Source organism: Planococcus citri, chromosome 3 (genome assembly GCF_950023065.1).
Source record: "Planococcus citri chromosome 3, ihPlaCitr1.1, whole genome shotgun sequence".
In the NCBI taxonomy this organism is placed as follows: Eukaryota; Metazoa; Arthropoda; class Insecta; order Hemiptera; family Pseudococcidae; genus Planococcus; species Planococcus citri.
The window spans coordinates 58,343,235-58,360,478 of NC_088679.1; the positions used below are offsets into that span (position 1 = coordinate 58,343,235).

The following is a 17,244-nucleotide window of genomic DNA, read 5'->3' on the forward strand; positions in this document are numbered from 1 at the left end:
GTATGATTTTGGTGACGCTAAACACAAATATGACGTCCGATTTTTTATTGGATTCCATCCACGGCTCCCAGCACCTCCCCAAATGGGGTAAACGTCAGAAAAATGGTTTAATTTGTGAGACACATAGCCTTAGTTTTTCAAATTGACCTCACCCATAGCCCCCAGAACCTCCCTCAACGGGTGGTAAAAGTTCAAAAAATTTGTTTTGTTTGGTCTGATCAAAAATATGACGTCATATTTGTGTTTAGCGTCACCAAAAATATAAGTATTATTTCATGTGTTGCACGAACAAAACATTTTTTTGAACTTTTGTCCCATTTGGGGAGGTGCTGGGGTCCCTGTATGACATCCGATCAAAAACCTGACGTCATATTCGTGTTCAACGTCACCGAAAACATACAATTCGATATATCACATGCCCCAAAATTTTTTTCGAAAGTTTTGCCCAAATTTGATGGTGGGGTGCTCCCCCTCCATTAAAAGATCCCATCTCGTTCATCCACGGAAATTTTTTCAGAATTTTAAATGGTACCTCCCACTTACAGCGCCATTTTGAAATATAAATTTCCAATTTGAAAGTTCAACTTTCAACTTTTGGAAGTTTCGAAACACCTAAAGTTCAAAATGCGATGCCCTTTCGAACTGTGGAATCAGTTTTGATCAAAGTATCGCAGCTTTGGGGGAATGCGCTGGCGCTGCTGAAGTTGAGTACCTCGATACAATGTGAAAATAATGGAAGCCCCCACCCCCTCACCCCCTGAAGGGGCTGGGACCAAATTGATTGCGGATTTCTTACTTATTGGGTAGGTAGACAATGCTATAGACACCTAAAAAAATTTTAGCGAAATCTAAGGACGTGACTCAAAAACGTTGGTCGAATTGAGGTGGAATGACCCATTGGAAAATGTGTAGAATCGCATCATTTTTTTTCAACCCATGTCTGCCTTTTCGGGTCACCCTCGAGGATAAAAGTCCATGCATGTCTACACTAATATCAACAACTCGAAATACACCATGTGTCATTACAATTTCCGAAAAATTGAAAACCATTCGAGTTTTTTTTCGATTTTCCAAATTGGAGATTTAAAAAAAAACACGAGAAGAAAAAAAAATTTTCACTTCTCTAAATTGCAATTCATGGTGCATCTCCTGTGTAGATATTGGTTTAGAAATGAATTTTGAAAAAGTGAACCGTTTGAACGAGAACTCAGGAGTTCCCAAAATGCTACTATTTCATTTTCTAAATTAAAATTATTAGTAGAAAAAATTGACAGTTGAACTTCTTCTATGAAATATTATGAAAAAAAATAAGTATTGACCAAATGCGGGCATTCAGGAAGTAAAAATCGTGAAAAAATCAGTTTTTGAATTTCTGAAGGTCTTTCAGACTTTGAAAAATTCTGAAAAATATAATTATGCATGCTGAACTTTTTAGTGGTACATAGTACATAGACATACCTACTTGACACATCGATTACATACTAGTCGGTAAATATAGAAACACATAACCAATATTTTTTCTTTTCAAATTGAAATTTTTGCATTTTCAAGTTGCTTAAAACTCAAATACTCGTACATATTTGTACAAGAATTCTGAAAAAATTATTTGTTACTAGTTTTATCATCATCTCATCAACTTACCTACCTAGTCAATAAATCGCTCCAAAATAGCTCCTCGAAAAAGAACATGACGAAAATACGATTGAAAAACTAAAAATGCACATTTCGTCAAGATCCGTTCAAATTTTTTTTTACAAATTTTTTCAACGAAAATTTGATTAAATATTCGGTGGTCAATGTCGAACATCCCGGAAAATGTGAAAAAAATTTGCTGATAACAGCCAAAGATAGAAATTCAGCACAAAAATAGCTGCAATTCTATCCTTTCTAAAAGATGATAGGGTACCTAGCAATCTAAAAATTTCGTTATGGAGTTTCAAACCATAGGAAACAGGTTCACTGGCTGAATTTCAAAACTCGAGGATAGGACAACTTCACCCATATTCCATACCGCGATGCTCTTTCATTTTAAAATTTTTTAAATTGGACGACACGCGAATACAGGTGAGTTTTTGGAAGTCAGGACGAATTTCATCTAAAACCGACAGCTTTTCCCGATTTATATCGAGACTTGATGAGCATCTAGTATAAAATTAAAATCCTAAAATACAGTACAAAAATTACATACCTAATGAAAATCATCGCATATGAACTTGAAGCAAATTAATCCGCAAATCGTAGCTTCTTAGCGAATAAAATTCCTCGTGGCAGTAAAACGTCGAAAAATGCGAATTTTCTACGAAAAAAAATTACGCGACGAATATCGTTACGATAAATTCCGCGAAAAAAAATTAAATTAACACAGGAAAAAAGTCTATACTAGCTTACACAACGACCCAGTAAATTTTCACAATCCTCGTTCACGTTGTAGAAAAAAAAATCACACACGTTTCGTTGCATCGTTTGCACATTAAAATACACGAGAAAAAAAAATTCTACGAACACGAAAAATACACGAACGAAACGAACCACCGGAGCTCAAAACGAAACGAAACCGTCACGAACAGACTTCACGAAAGGACTGCGTTTTGAGAGAAGTAAACTCGTAGAGCTAACAACAGATTGTACAGCGAGAAAAGTTGCGATTCAGCGTCGACGAACTCAAACTCACCCCGCTCGCTGGAAAATTATTCGACCCCAACGCAAGAGGGGTGGCATCCAGTGGAAATTCTTAATTACGTGTAACTATTTCGTTTGACAATTTTTCGCCTGCTCCTATCACCCACCTTCACCGACACTCGTTTTGGTCTTCCTTCTCGGTTATGTAATCGTCGTGTTTTATTTTTCAATCGAATCGACGAATCGAACACGTTAATTCGTAATTCAACCTGCGAATAAAACACAGCTCTTTTCCCCCAATGGTAAAGGGCGAGAATACACGTCGATGAAGTTTTAAGTGAAATTTATACATAAACGGCACTTCTATCCCGTCGTCGGAGGCGTTAAATTTTCAAAATTATCGTACACGTGCCTATCATTCAAAGTGTGTAACTCTTCGGGGTCCTGTACACAAAATTCAGGCCGGAGCAGAAGTGAACCGAACCGAACGCGAGGGTAAAATGAAAGTTTTTTCAGTTCTTCTCTGGAATTGTTGAAAGTTCTTACAAAACTATTTCACCATGTTGTTGGTTTTACTAATAACTTTTTTTTCTTCTGCGGTTGGTTCGCTATGGTCATAAATGTTTTAAAACTTTTGTATCGGTATGGCTTCGTGGCGGCCAAACCAATTCTATTCTAAGAATTTACGTGCTAATGGAAAGTATACATGGCACTCGTAGGCAATATATACGACCGTCGACGTAAGCAACTTACGTAAAATAAATTTTTATCCTTTATAAATGGCCGCCGGTTTATGAAAATTGAAAATTTTCCACCAAAAAAAAAAATTGTTCGTAGGTATAGTGACGATGGTTTCACTTTAACACACGTGTCAGCCTTAATTCTCAAATTCTCAAGTTTTTGCTATACGCGAACTTCGTTACTCGCATTCAAGTTAACGGCAAAGTGGAAAAAAGTGTGGAAATTTCATCTTTATTTTTCGACGAAAAATTGCGCAAGCTGAAAGAAAATTACAAATCAACGCTTCAATGGCGCGTATATTGCTGGAAAAAGTTTTCAGTTCATAAGCAACTTAAACAAGTGATGGAATGAAGTACCTACTCCACACATATGGTTGTTTGCCATACCAAGATACATCATGGGAAGGGGAAAGGTGTTTAAGATATTGCCCAACAAAATGTGTGTGCGGAAAAAATACGCAAGTAAGGAGAGGTACTGAAATTAAAAAAAAAAAAAAAAAAAAAAAAACGCCTTATACGAGAGTACTTTTTGGAGTAATTGGCAATTGCATTTAGTTCTATAAATGAAAAATCCAATAGATGAAGAATTTAAATTTGTACTCCTGTTTATTTTTCGCATACACAGAAACTTTTTCATGCAGTGATTCGTGATTCGGATCATTTTTTCAGTGATTTTGAATAATCTTGCACCTTTATACCCAAAATATAGTACAGAAAGTTTTGAAGTAGTAGGAGATATACACAAAATCGAACAAAATTTTTTGTTCAGGGTGTCTACGAGTACGTGCATCGAAAAATTCGAAGGATCACACGTTTTGATGACTTCTGGATGACCAAATTTCCACATTTAAAACTCAACTTTGACGTCTTTGACGGATAATTTTTATAGAATTTTTCTCGCGCTTATCACATAAAAAATGATGAGAAAAAAACCGCAGGGTGTCCAAACATGTTCGGAAACGAAAATGATTTTCCTTGACTTTTCCAGGTTTTCCAAACCAATTTCTCCAATTTTTCAGACCCTTGAAAAATGAATTACACATGCAATCCGGTGGAGGGGGGGGTGTCAATTTTTTCCGAACATCATGAACGTCAAACATCATCAATAGGCCTACATTAGTGCTCTTTTTTTCAAGCATGACTGTGTGCTCAATAGGTTGGCCCATATTTAAATTAAATGTAACAGATCCTTCAATTTTTTCGTTTTTTTTTTTTTTTTTTTTTTAAATCACATTAATAGATTTTTGAACGCAGATTTCAATTTATTATTATTTTCAAATTAGAGGAACTAATATTCGAAAACCGCTGCGTTCCAACATGGTATTCAAAATGCTGAACAATTTTTGATATAATTTTTTTTGTTTAAACGAGCCTCCGTTTAAAATAAAGCAAATAAGAATTTTTAAAAAAGTCAATGTTCGCCGATTTAGAGCAAAATAATGCGAAAGAATTAAAAAATGACGAGTTTACTCCGACGAATTTGAGGTGATTTCTTATAGTACCTATTGAATTCCTCCTTTGTTTGCAATCTTCGCTAAAATGCCAAAAACCAGTAATCTTACTAAGTTCAATATTTTTCTGAAAATTTTTGGTACCTACCTAATTTAATTACCTGAGTTCTATTTTTAATCAAAATTTAATGTGTTTTTCGTACTTTAAAAAAAAAACGAAAATTCTTGAAATTTCTCGAGATCTTGGAGCAGTTTTGAGGATGCATGAAAAATCTTACAATCCCAAGATTAATCTGGGGAGTTGGCAACACCAACAGTTAATACACTTGCATCCTGGATTCATGCTGAAAACAGCTATTCGGCATTCTCGTTATTCATTACTGATAGAGATGGCGTTAGTAGTGGTGATAATGTATGTAAATTTCAACGGTTACGTATTTATTCTATAGGTACAAGCATTTCATCAATGATCGCAGTTTTTCAAAATCGATCGACCTGAAAAATAGAGAAACCTATACATCCCTTAAATTAGCTGATAGCTGATAGAACATCCTGCTTCGAGAATTTACAAAGAAAGGTACCGACGGTACCGTCATGTCATTTAATTATAAAATGTTGGTCAACAAATTGATTCAGCAAAATACCGACCTATACAATTCCATTCTCCAAATTTCGTTCATAATATAGGTATGCAATGTACAGTCAATTCATCGATTTGAAGCAAGCTGATGTAAAGTTGAGATTTATCAGATGGTCGTCGTAAACAAAAAATAAATCGAAAATAAGCACACATTAGATTCAACAATGATAGGCCCACATCAGCTATACCCACAATCGCCATAAGTCGATGCTTCAAAAAATGATTCATTATCAACTTTTTTTTAAAGGTAGAGATAGAGAAAAACCTTGGTATTGATTTTTATGATTTTTGTAATTTGATAATTTGTTTGAAAAATATCAATAAACGTATCGTCTATGAAAATCACCATCACGAATGTTGAAAAATCGAATTGTGCAGAAGGTTAACAAAACGACGCACTTCTATCTCGGTGATGAAAATTTGATTTAGTTGCAGGTTGTTCATCAAATCCATTTAATGGTTGGAAAACGGAAAATGTGAAAAAAATATTTTGACAAATCCAGTAAAAATGAGTTCTTTTAAAATTGAAAAAAATTAAGCGGAATGTATTTTTTTGAAAAAAGTGATTTCATCGTCATCTTTCCCATCAAATTTTGTGTAAATTTTCAATTTTGACATTGGTGATTTTTCAAAGCAGCTCCTTGAAAGTAAGTACATACCTATAGGTACATACCTAGTTATTTTCTGAAAAATAAGGCTAATGGCTAAAAAACCAACGTTTAATTTTCTCATGTTATATTACAAATTATTTTTTGAAAAGTAAAGATCATATTATCGTATTATACCTTTCTGAATTTTGTCATTTTCCTGCATTTTATAATTTATTATAAAAATCGTGAAAATAATTCAAGTCATGGTTAACATTATTGTAGAGCTTGGCATCATTCTCTGTTCAATTAGTATATTTTAGTCTGCATTGGTTTTTTTCCGAACCTGTAAGTAGCTTACACCATTCAAAAGTTCTTCAAGTTTAAAGTTTGCTGAAAGTGATTAAAAGTGATCCTTATCCATTTGTAAACAAAAGACAAACATCACGCGGATCCGCCACATTTTATGACTTTAAACTGCAATGCAATTTTTTTGAACGGTATAAAAGCTAGAGTTTTGAGTAAAAAACAGAGTCTTACAAGGGAACCCTCCCACATGATAATCTCCGATTTGAATGAAACTTGGACAGGTGGAAAGAGGACCTCAAAAAACCCCCATCCCCCAATTTTCAGCTGCTGAAGTTGATTTTTCGATTTTTGACGAGCGTTTGAAGTTTTGTGTACACAGGTAAAGTTGTTCTGTAAATTCGAAAAATGGCCGTTTCTCCCCACTGCATGAACTTCAGCAGCTGAAATTTTGGTCAAAGGGTCTATGCTTGATACCTAATTGACTAATACTACCGCCGGCCGGATCTGGAATTATCATCAGAAATCGAATTTTTTGCCCAATTGCTGGTTTTTAAATGCCATTGAAAAATTTGAAAAATGAGTCAATTAAGCTCTTCTAATGAACTTCAAGGGCTCAAATTTTGGTCAAACAGTCTCTGCCGAATACTAAATCGACTCATGCCATCATTGGCCGGATCCGGCCATCCGTTCAGGAAACAAGATTTTTTACTGTTTTTTCCCATGTTATGAATGAATTCAAAAAATGGCCGTTTCTCCCCACCACATGAACTTCAGCAGCTGAAATTTTGGCCAAAGGGTCTCTGCTTGATACCTAATCGATAAGTACTACCGTCGGTCAAATCTGGAATTATCATCAGAAATCGAATTTTTTGACACATAACATGAGAAAAAGTATAAAAAATACACAAAACTTCACACGCTCGCCAAAAATAGAAAAATCAACTTCAGCAGCTGAAAATTTAGGGATGGGGGTTTTTTGAGGTCCTCTTTCCACCTGTCCAAGTTTCATTCAAATCGGAGATTATCATGTGGGAGGGTTCCCTTGTTAGCCAAGGGGGGGTGGTTGGATGGGGGGGGGATCACTGCTAAAATTTGATGATTAAAATTTCTCCACTGCACATGCATAATACTTATTACGACAAACCATATAGATGTGTAATTGTGTACAGTAATAATGAATAAACAGGTAACAATAAGTCAATAGCTATGAACTACGATCAATTCGTATTCTATACATTCATTATCTTCTGGCTACTTGAATTCTCAAATGTTACGTTTTTTGTTTATTTTATAGCTATTCCTAGGTACCTATTTTAAAATTTTTAGTCTTAAGAAAGAGACTTATTTGCCGACTTTTTTGGAACTTGATAGCACATTTTTTAAATATTTTGCTCTCACTTTTTGCTCGAGAGCTGAGTACAGTTTTTCTATTTCTAAATTTCTGCACCTGTTCAAGGTAGAGCTACCTAACTCTTAAAAATGTATGACAATTATTGAAATTACGAAATTGACTTGTTGTAAAAAAATCATAATTTACTTGGTAACTACATAGGTTATAATTATTAATTTTCAAAACCTTCGGCCCTCGCTTCGCTCAGGCCTGTTGGATTTTATTTTTCAAAATCAAACTTTCTAAAAATCTATTAGGTACATATTTAAACTCAAAAAAAATGTGCATCTGCATGTAATTGTAAATCCAAAAATAAACTGCTCACATTAAAAAAATGTTTTTTACTTCTCAAAACGCGTTATTTCGAGAGCTTTTGCTCTCACTTTGTTTAGGCCTTTTTGCTTTTATTTCCCAGACCGGAAATTTCTAAAAAGAAATCGTTAAAAATCTGAACTTCTGAAGCATAAAATAATGAATCTCATCCTATAAAAAACATTGTTCTTTTACATACTTCGTAAATCGTTGTTTCTGCACGAAAATGAATGTTTTTTACACCATCCGACGAGAAATTTAATTCTCTTTAAGAAATGTTCTCACCAAAATTTGCGTAAATCCACTCATTTCTACTCAAAAGTCGAAAAACAGTAAAAACACTGAATTTCTCCCATTTGGTCGGCGATGGTAGCGATCCTAGTGAGCACGAAAGTGTCTATAATCATCGCATTTAAGCATTCCTTACATACATTTCAGCAACGCTAAATTTTTCTCCACTCCGATTGGCTCTCGCGTTCTCGCACGATCCCACCCACCGAACTCTTATCATCGTTATCAATTTTGAACTTGGAAAATTTTTTAAGTTTCATGCGAACCTGTATCTAGCTTTCAATACACAGACAATTTACGATCTAAATGACCATATTTTATTATGCAAAAGGTACAAAAACAAAAAAAATTATCGAATACATATGCCTTAGTGGCTTAGCTTAGTTAGATTAACCAACAAAATGAAATATTTTATAGTTATAATGCTTTTGGTAGCTTTTGGTTTTGCTCTCATTAGTCATTACAGTACAGTAAACAGTAACTTCATTCACTTAGGTACGAAATTTCATAAAATAATGACTCAGATTTACAACATAAACTAAATAATCACCAAAGTGACCAAAATCAACAAATAAAATATATTCCTTATCCTTTATCGCGCATCGAATTTCGCATACATTAACAACATTGGAAACGATAACACTATTGGGCGGTAAAAGGTAAATCACCGGTTTTAATTTTGTGGCTGAAATATAATGGGCTCCATTTCTGCATTGTCTATTTCCGATGTAATTTGCGATAATCCGAAGGGTGCACAATGCTGCAGTTTCGATGTGAGCTTGAAAATTTTTGTAAGTTCAAAAATGGCAATGATGATAAGGAGTTCGGCAGGTGTCGGGCGAGATCGTGCATGAACGCGAGAGCCAATCAGAGTGGAGAAAAATTTAGCGTTGCTGAAATGTATGTAAGGAATGCTTAAATGCATAATGATCTGAACTGAAATCGATTCATCGACATTCGACGTCGATTATCGAAATTTTTTTCCAGTGGAATGATAAATTGATAATAAACTGGAATGATAAAAAAAATCAATAAATGATGAAACTGCTAAGAAAATTACCAAAATAAAAAAGTGAAACGTCATTTAATTTTATGCTTTGCAAAAAATCTGCATAAATTTAAATTCCTCTACTTCCATTATTCAATTATAGCTTTTCCGAACGTTCCATCTCGTAGCTGGAGGAGTGGCGAAGAGGAGATTTTCTCTCTCTATTCTAAACACACATAGTAGTAAGAGTAAGTTACCGATAATTTGTTCATTATACAACTCGCGTGTAATTCCGGTAGTGTTAATTCCAGTTTATCCATACCGACGACGTATTGGTTGTATACGAATTCGTGTGAGGTATTATGGAGGTCATAGAAAGTGGATAGAAAGTTATACACGATATACGTTTAATAGGATATAGTACCGCTGCCAGGTGGCTCATTAAAGGTCAAGGATTTTCAGGTATGGAATACTGAAACGATGATTTTTACCTGAGATGGAATTTAGCGAAGACAACTATAAAATTGTGAAGAGTACAATTTACGCGGGTACGAAAGCTGTGGAATATCAACCAGAAACCAAGGTATGAAATATCAAATTATTGTCGGATTAAATTATTCAATAAGTATTTCGTTTGCATAATAAGTATCACATTCACGTGTTATCTGATGTTGTCACGTTCGTCAATGATTCAATGTACAAAATTGAAAGAACTTTGGAATCTTTTCACATATAAGATTACATACTTCGATTTGAAGTTTCAAAATGAGATTTTTCACCCATATTTCTCAAGTATCTGGTTTATTGTACGAAGAACTTTAAACTGATTTAATATTTTTTATGTTGCTACTAAACTTGTAAACATTAGGTATGTAAAATTAGATTCTTATATTTACGATAATTTGATGACCCATGTTTAGTTCAGAGGTTCAACTATCAGATCGAGTGCATTGTATCAATTTTACGACGTGTGTTTATCATTACTCATTTTCTCGATGGAATCTGATCAGCTGAATCATGTTTCATTTCAGGTAACATTTCATTTCCAAACCAGACTAACAGATACTGAAAATACACTCATTGATGATAGTCGTAAGCATGGCAAACCTATGCAATTAATTTTGGGCAGAAAATTCAAGTTACCAGTATGGGAAGTGTTAGTGCAAAAAATGTCATTGAATGAAGTAGCGAAATTTGTCGTGGATAAATTAGTGAGTATTTTCTTTGATATTACACGTCTTTTTACCACGTATATGGCTTGGGTAAATTGAACACGTTTGGTTTTTTTTCTCGTAACCTATTTACTTACCTGTATGTTTAACATTTTTGTGTCGTACAATTTTAAGTTGAGATCAAGTTTTGATCACAATCATTTTTAATTGAAAATTTTCTCATGAATTTGCATGCGTTTCATTAATATTATTTGTAGAATTTATTTAGTTATGGGAATGATTTATACGAGTAATTTTTATTGAAACCTAATCACCCATGAGTAATTTGATTGATCAGCAGCTATTCTCAATCATTAGAATTTCCTCAGTGAAAAGGATATTTCCCATAGTCGTGTGATTTATTAATTATGATTTTCTTTGCGATATGATACCATATAATACGAGTACCTGCCTATAATAAGATGAATATATTTATGTAAAAAAAATTATCATTTGTTTTGTATATTCTCATGAAGTAATGTATTCTATAGCAGTTGTTCATTTATTCATGACAATAGATCGACCTTGTTTTATACGGTTTACTCGAGCAAAGTGTTTTACAAAATGTAACTCTGAGGTGCTTTCATTTAACGTTACTTCTTTGTGGTTGCTGTTTTTTGGCTGAATATCGGATGGTACGCTTATTTTTACTTTCTATCTATTTAATTATTTGATTTGTCACCCCAGTGTTTTTTTCAAGTGTTTTCTTTCTTTTTTTTCTTTTTTTTTTTGGCGTAATTATGAAATGGAAAACACGAGCAATACATAGAACTATAGTATATTCTCATCAAAATCAAACAGGTTCTAGTTTTTAGCTAAGTAGAATGCCTACGTAAATCCTATTTTTTGAAGTTGTATATTTTCCTTAATTAATTATGTAATTAATTCTTGTCCCGACGAGACATCAGTTTAATCATCTTTGAAGTGTGTTTAGTCAGACTTTGGGTGAGAAATCTTATCTTTATGAAGATTATGCCTCGAAAACGTTTCAATTTTCAGTCACGAATGAAATTAATAAACTGGTTGAAATTTGAGCCACCTAACAATTTATCGCGACGATTTTATTTTTTCAATTAAAATTAATTGCGTGTAGTGCATAGGTGATGGATACTTGATATAAAAACTGATAGAGTCTGATGTGGTATTTTTGATTCTATTATACGATGAGTTCATTTCTATTTTGATTTTTTTCTCAAGTCGTTGATGTCGACTTCAGTTGACAGTATTTTCTTGTGAAATTCAGCTGGGTTTTGTCTAATATAGTGAGGTGAAGTTAACGTTAAATATTGTACTAAACGAATATTATTATTAATTTAAAGAATAGTCTTCCAATGTGACCTCTGTTATTTGCGGAATTCCCTCGCGGTAATGCCATTTAAGTTTATAGCATTATTTAATTGTATGAATGGAACCACGTGAAGGGTCCGGAGGTATTCATGTGTTTCGGATTTGCATTCGCGAGGATTAAGTACCTCGTTATGAAACAATTTTTGAACTTGGTGAAATTTTTGACGCAATTAGAATAGATTTTTCAATTTGGTGCTTGTTTTTTGGTCGTGCTGGTTGATTATTTGTACATAAAACTGCGAATGGTTCTTTTTTCACTTTTTCATCTTGTTTGAAGCACTAGCGTCGTCAATTATAGCTGATATTTGAGATTCACAGCCTTGAAATCGTAATTTTGCAATTAGGTCAACTGGGAAGACTATTTTTCAAATTTTCAATCTTAAATCTTGATTTATTTTGGTATACAGTATACTTAGATATAACTAAGGTATAAACTGCATGTTCATCATAATATTTAAATTTCGAATTAATTGTTTTAAATAATTTTAATTTATCAATTTTTCACACAGGTTATACGGGCATTGTATTAATCTTATAAAGAATAATCATCTGAAAAAATCAGCTTCCTGATATACGCGTATAAATACTCGTTGGAATATTCCGAATCATATTATCGATCAAATCACGAACACGATGGGTGACAGTAATAAATGGCCGGAAGATGTCGGAATCTTAGCGATCGAATTCATATTTCCGAAAGAGTACGTCGATCAAACCGAACTTGAGCAATTCGATGGCGTTTCGGCTGGAAAATACACCATAGGATTAGGTCAGAAAGAAATGGGCTTCTGTTCGGATCTGGAAGACATAAATTCGTTATGTTTAACAGCTCTGAATAAATTAATCGAGAATAACAATTTAAAATACGAAGATATCGGAAGAATAGACGTGGGCACCGAAACCATCGTGGACAAATCGAAAAGTGTGAAAACCGTGTTGATGGATTTATTCAAAGATAGCGGTAATTTCAATATCGAAGGCTTAGATACGACCAATGCTTGCTACGGTGGTACTGCTGCTTTATTTAACGCTTTGTCGTGGATCGAATCGAGCTACTGGGATGAACGATTAGCGGTGGTGATAGCTGGTGATATTGCCGTTTATGCAAAAGGCAACGCTCGTCCGACTGGCGGAGCTGGTGCAGTAGCTATGCTAATCGGTCCGCATGCTCCTATCGTAGTAGAACGAGGTTTACGTAGTACGTATATGGCTCATGTGTACGATTTCTATAAACCCGATTTAACTTCGGAATATCCCATCGTTGATGGACAACTATCCATTCAGTGTTATTTATCGGCTTTGGATGCCTGTTACAAGACGTACCGCGTAAAAACGAAAGATCCTGAGTTTCGTATCGATAAACTAGACGCTATGGTGTTCCATTCGCCGTATTGTAAATTAGTGCAGAAATCCAGCGCTAGGTTATTATTCAATGATTACGTATTATGCCCGGATAAGCAGAAATATTATCCGGAATTGGAGCATTTGAAAGACGTGAAACTCGAAGATACGTATTTCGACCGCGATATCGAAAAATTGTTTTTAACTCGTGGTCAAAAAGTGTTCGATACCATGACGAAAAAATCACTGCTGCTGGCGAGTCGTGTTGGAAACATGTATACAGCATCGGTGTACAGCTGTCTCGCTTCCTATCTAACGACTACTCCTGCTGACGAATTGCCGGGTAAAAGGATAGGTATTTTTTCGTACGGTTCGGGGCTGGCATCCTCTATGTATTCGGTAAAAATTAAAGGAGGTCCTCATCTGGACAAATTAATCAACAGTATTTGTAATATTACGGAGAAACTCGATTCTCGTAAAAAAGTTTCACCTCGTGAATTTTCTGATATCCTTCAAAAACGTGCTGAAACCTTGCACGATGCTCCGTTTACGCCATCCACATCAACCGATACTTTGTTTCCGGGCACGTGGTATCTGAGCCATATTGATGAAAAGCATCGTAGGAAATACGCTAGAAAAACGTAAAAGGTGTGTGTGAATCGTCCATAGTACCATCTGCAGCTATTCGTGTTAATTTCAGATCATGAATTTATGAAATGCTCGTTTTTCTTTGTAGAATGAATTCTGTGATGTTTAAAATTAATTTATTCGGATCATGTTTTTGAAGTAATTATTCGGGATATTTGGTTACCATCGGCATTGCATTGTTGTACTTATGTTGAAAAATATACGTAAAGATGAAATATTGTTATTCCATAATTTTTTTAAGTTAATTTACGTTATGTTTTTCATTTTTTTTTTTTTTTTTTTTTTAGGAGATGACCAAGTATTTTAATTTTAATATTTTTCCCGAGTTATTACGTTAATTATTTTAGTTTAGTACTTTACGTGTTAAATGGTCTGTTGATTAGGTTTTTAATTAATATTTTTTACCTGAAGTATACTTGTGCAATTTGAATTTATAATCTTGAGAACAATTTTCATAATCAAATATTATTACTTTAAACCTCGATGTAATCAAACTCATTGATGACATAACGTTTGTGTAAAAATTCAATATTGGTTACTTATTTTGTGTCTGTAGAAGAAAGTAAGCCATCATCACGACATTTGAAGAAGTTCAGCGCCATTCTTGCTTACTAGTGGTTATTTGGATACATAATTTTTTTGTTGTTGTACAATGCTATCAGTTGTGTCTGTGTAATAAAGTAATTCTATTATGTTATTAGTTGTGATTTTTGTTGCTTATTGTGCATGAATAGAACAGCATCGTACCACAGTATGAGAATAATTTTTGATTAAATTTGATTTAAATGCAAGAATATTTTTAAAAAATATTTATGCTGTTCGAATGAAACTGGACTTACAAAACATACTTTCTCCTTCGTTCATTTTTCGCAGGGTTTTCTTAACGTTTAATCCCATAAACTTTGTAAAATTGTTAGAAATTATAGGTGGGTACTCGTGAATGCCTAAATGGCATAAGTTTTTCAAATTATTCTTCGCGAATAGTCAAGGATTCTTTGTTTTAGATTCCTCCATTTCTTGCTTCTTTTTTTTTATAAATGCGGCGGGAATATTCAATTAGGTAATTTAGTAATTCTCTGTTTTTAATTTCCTCTCGTTTTAATCAATTACGCATTTTTTCTAGTTGGTTCAAGAGTATGCTATGGTTTCAAAAGTATTCAGAGATGATGTTCTGAAGAAACCTGCTCGAAGACATCACTGTCAGGCGTCTTTAATTTCAGAAGGTTTGGGTTATGAGGATTTGAATAAATTATTCCATAACCCCCAAGATTTGGAATTTATCTTTGGTAATAATCATTTTTATACGCATTTTTTTTTCAATCGAGTTCGTACAATCATTGAAATACATTCATTACGTATTTCCGTGCCTACTGCCTACGTACCTTACCTACTCAATGCAAAAATATTACTTATCTATTCATTTGCTGGAATTGAACAATTGCACACGTGTTGAGAGTGTTCTATTATTTATTTGCATAGGTATACTCACTTATTCATTCTGTTTGCCTTTTTTCAATATCTGCGCAAATACATAATGAATTTATGCTTTTATAAAACACCAAAGAACTTTTTCGAATAAATATAAGTCAGTATAATACGTCTTATTCACGCAAATAACAATAACACTTTCATGAGTTTTATTTCTGGTTTGCATTTATACAGAAATACTCAATGTCGAACAACCCGGTGAATATGAAAAAGAAAACTGGCAAATTACAGATGATAATAAATTAGAATTGATACCAAAGCTGAAAATTGATGGCAATACATTTTACGAAAGTTCTGAATATGAAAAAGCTCTGGAAAAATACCAATTAGGCCTAACATACATCGATCAACTGCAATTAAGGTAAGTTACCTTATCTATAATGTGAATGGGTTTTCATCAATTTTCAAAACTAAAATACATTGACTCATCAAATGGCCATTACCTACAGGGAAAAACCTCGTGATGTAGAATGGAATGACTTGAATCAAAAGAAAATTCCTTTTTTACTAAACGCAGCTCAGTGCAAATTATGTTTGAATGATTATTACGCAGCTATCGAACATTGCAATTCCGTATTGGAAATTGATCCAGGTAGGTATGATATTAAGCTTATGCCAAGCTGTGAAAAAAACAGAAATAACTAATAACGCAAATTTATTTTCAGATAATGTAAAAGCTCTGTTTAGAAGAGGTAAAGCTTACATTAAAACGTGGAATCTGGACGAGGCAAAAAGTGACTTGAAAAGGGTACTTGAACTCGATCCAAAGCAGAAATCAGCTGTGTCAGCACTGATGACAGAATTAAGACAGGCTGAAACTGACAGCAAAGAAATAGAAAAAGCTATGTTGAAAAAGACGATTTTTTAAACGTTTACTATCCATATCCTGATTGATTGATTGTGATAAATCTAATCTATAATCAAATCGAAATTGCATTTATTTTCTTAAGCTATTAAAAATGAGTTTTACTTTATATCATACTTACCCAAAGGGTCCAGTTAGCTATAAGTTTATGTGTTTGGAAAGTAGGTATTACGAATAATTATGTGATCAATGATCACTTGTCAGAGTTTATTTTATTAACGTACCTAATTCGGCGTCAACAAACATGTGTTGCACTCTGGCGGTGAAATGCATGAAATACGTGTTATCATGCTGAAAGGGGGATATTTCCATACTTACGCACGCTTACACACGCGCACACTCGACTTGTCGAGATGCGAATGAATGCGATTCTCTACAAAAAGTCCCCCTTTCAGCAAGGCGATGGTGGCGCGGCCACGAGATGTTAACGCCGAATTAGCTTTTCGAGCCTATAATACATGCATCAACTCGTTCGTGTGTGTGGGTGTGTATGAGCATGAGCCCAATAATTAATTTGGTACTGAAATCATGAAATGATGTACATTATTTAATACAAAATCAGAAAATCTATTAAACTTCCTGTGTTTACATCAGAGTTGGCGCGATTCGAATCGCGTGAAAGAATCGAGAAAGAATCCGATTCTCACGATTCGAATCGGATTCGAATCGCGGTTCCCCAAGTCAAAAGAATCGGGAAATGCAGGAATCCGATTCCCTTTTATAGAGAATCGCACCTTCTCGATTCCCTGCGATTCCTTGCAGGTGTTAAAACAGTAAAATGTACTGTTTTTAATGGATTTTACTGATGCATTTGCATTTTGTAGTTCGGGACTGATGACATTTTTTTAAAGGTTGGCTGTTGTGTGAAAATATTGCGAATCAGTGATTCTATGCAGTGAAAGAATCGCGTAATGAAAGAATCGGATCCTCTTTAATGGAGAATCGCGCCTTCGCGATTTCCTGCGATTCCGTGCTTACAGCAATAAATGAAAGAATAGAACATGCAAAATGATCATA

The 17,244-nt window shown here is 34.1% G+C and overlaps 3 protein-coding genes and 1 long non-coding RNA gene across 11 annotated transcripts in view; 2 read left to right on the forward strand and 2 right to left on the reverse strand.

Annotated features, from left to right (window-relative positions):
* LOC135841343 (dipeptidase 1-like) overlaps window positions 1-2,658 on the reverse strand; it is a 705,386-nt gene extending 702,728 nt beyond the window's left edge. The window contains exon 1 of one of the 2 annotated variants that reach the window (XM_065358264.1): window positions 2,189-2,658. The gene's annotated coding sequence lies outside the window, so the exon portion shown is untranslated. The remainder of the gene's footprint in view (window positions 1-2,188) is intronic. The other variant, XM_065358262.1, reaches the window with a different exon arrangement.
* A 6,673-nt stretch (window positions 2,659-9,331) lies between these two features.
* Window positions 9,332-16,817, forward strand: LOC135841353 (AH receptor-interacting protein). 5 transcript variants are annotated; one of them, XM_065358280.1, is made up of 7 exons: window positions 9,332-9,575; window positions 9,742-9,910; window positions 10,359-10,538; window positions 14,998-15,160; window positions 15,537-15,723; window positions 15,812-15,954; window positions 16,028-16,817. In XM_065358280.1, exons 2-7 carry the CDS (start codon window positions 9,824-9,826, stop codon window positions 16,228-16,230), a joined length of 963 nt encoding a protein of 320 aa, XP_065214352.1. In that variant the 5' UTR covers window positions 9,332-9,575; window positions 9,742-9,823; the 3' UTR covers window positions 16,231-16,817. The 5 variants fall into 5 exon arrangements, with proteins under 5 accessions (XP_065214352.1, XP_065214354.1, XP_065214353.1 ...); XM_065358282.1 differs by having other exon boundaries at window positions 9,781-9,910; XM_065358281.1 differs by having other exon boundaries at window positions 9,790-9,910.
* On the forward strand, window positions 11,057-14,571 carry LOC135841344 (hydroxymethylglutaryl-CoA synthase, cytoplasmic-like). Of its 3 annotated transcripts, none has more exons than XM_065358267.1 (2): window positions 11,057-11,173; window positions 12,395-14,571. In XM_065358267.1, exon 2 carries the CDS (start codon window positions 12,519-12,521, stop codon window positions 13,869-13,871), a length of 1,353 nt encoding a protein of 450 aa, XP_065214339.1. In that variant the 5' UTR covers window positions 11,057-11,173; window positions 12,395-12,518; the 3' UTR covers window positions 13,872-14,571. The 3 variants fall into 3 exon arrangements, with proteins under 3 accessions (XP_065214339.1, XP_065214341.1, XP_065214340.1); XM_065358269.1 differs by lacking the exon at window positions 11,057-11,173 and adding an exon at window positions 11,291-11,805; XM_065358268.1 differs by lacking the exon at window positions 11,057-11,173 and adding an exon at window positions 11,938-12,312.
* On the reverse strand, window positions 15,495-16,126 carry LOC135841358 (uncharacterized). The gene is made up of 2 exons (XR_010557900.1): window positions 16,066-16,126; window positions 15,495-15,982 (listed from the first exon to the last, which is right to left on the reverse strand). It is a non-coding gene; the product is annotated as an uncharacterized LOC135841358 (long non-coding RNA).
* Window positions 16,818-17,244: the final 427 nt, after the last annotated feature.

What these genes read in the sequence shown, in the direction of transcription:
- LOC135841353 (XM_065358280.1), top strand. Translation starts at nt 9,824, where the DNA reads ATGGAATTTAGCGAAGACAACTATAAAATTGTGAAGAGTACAATTTAC. An exon ending in AATATCAACCAGAAACCAAG is followed by an intron (nt 9,911 to 10,358) that starts GTATGAAATATC and finishes GTTTCATTTCAG; the next exon opens with GTAACATTTCATTTCCAAAC. An exon ending in CGTATTGGAAATTGATCCAG is followed by an intron (nt 15,955 to 16,027) that starts GTAGGTATGATA and finishes ATTTATTTTCAG; the next exon opens with ATAATGTAAAAGCTCTGTTT.
- LOC135841344 (XM_065358267.1), top strand. Translation starts at nt 12,519, where the DNA reads ATGGGTGACAGTAATAAATGGCCGGAAGATGTCGGAATCTTAGCGATC.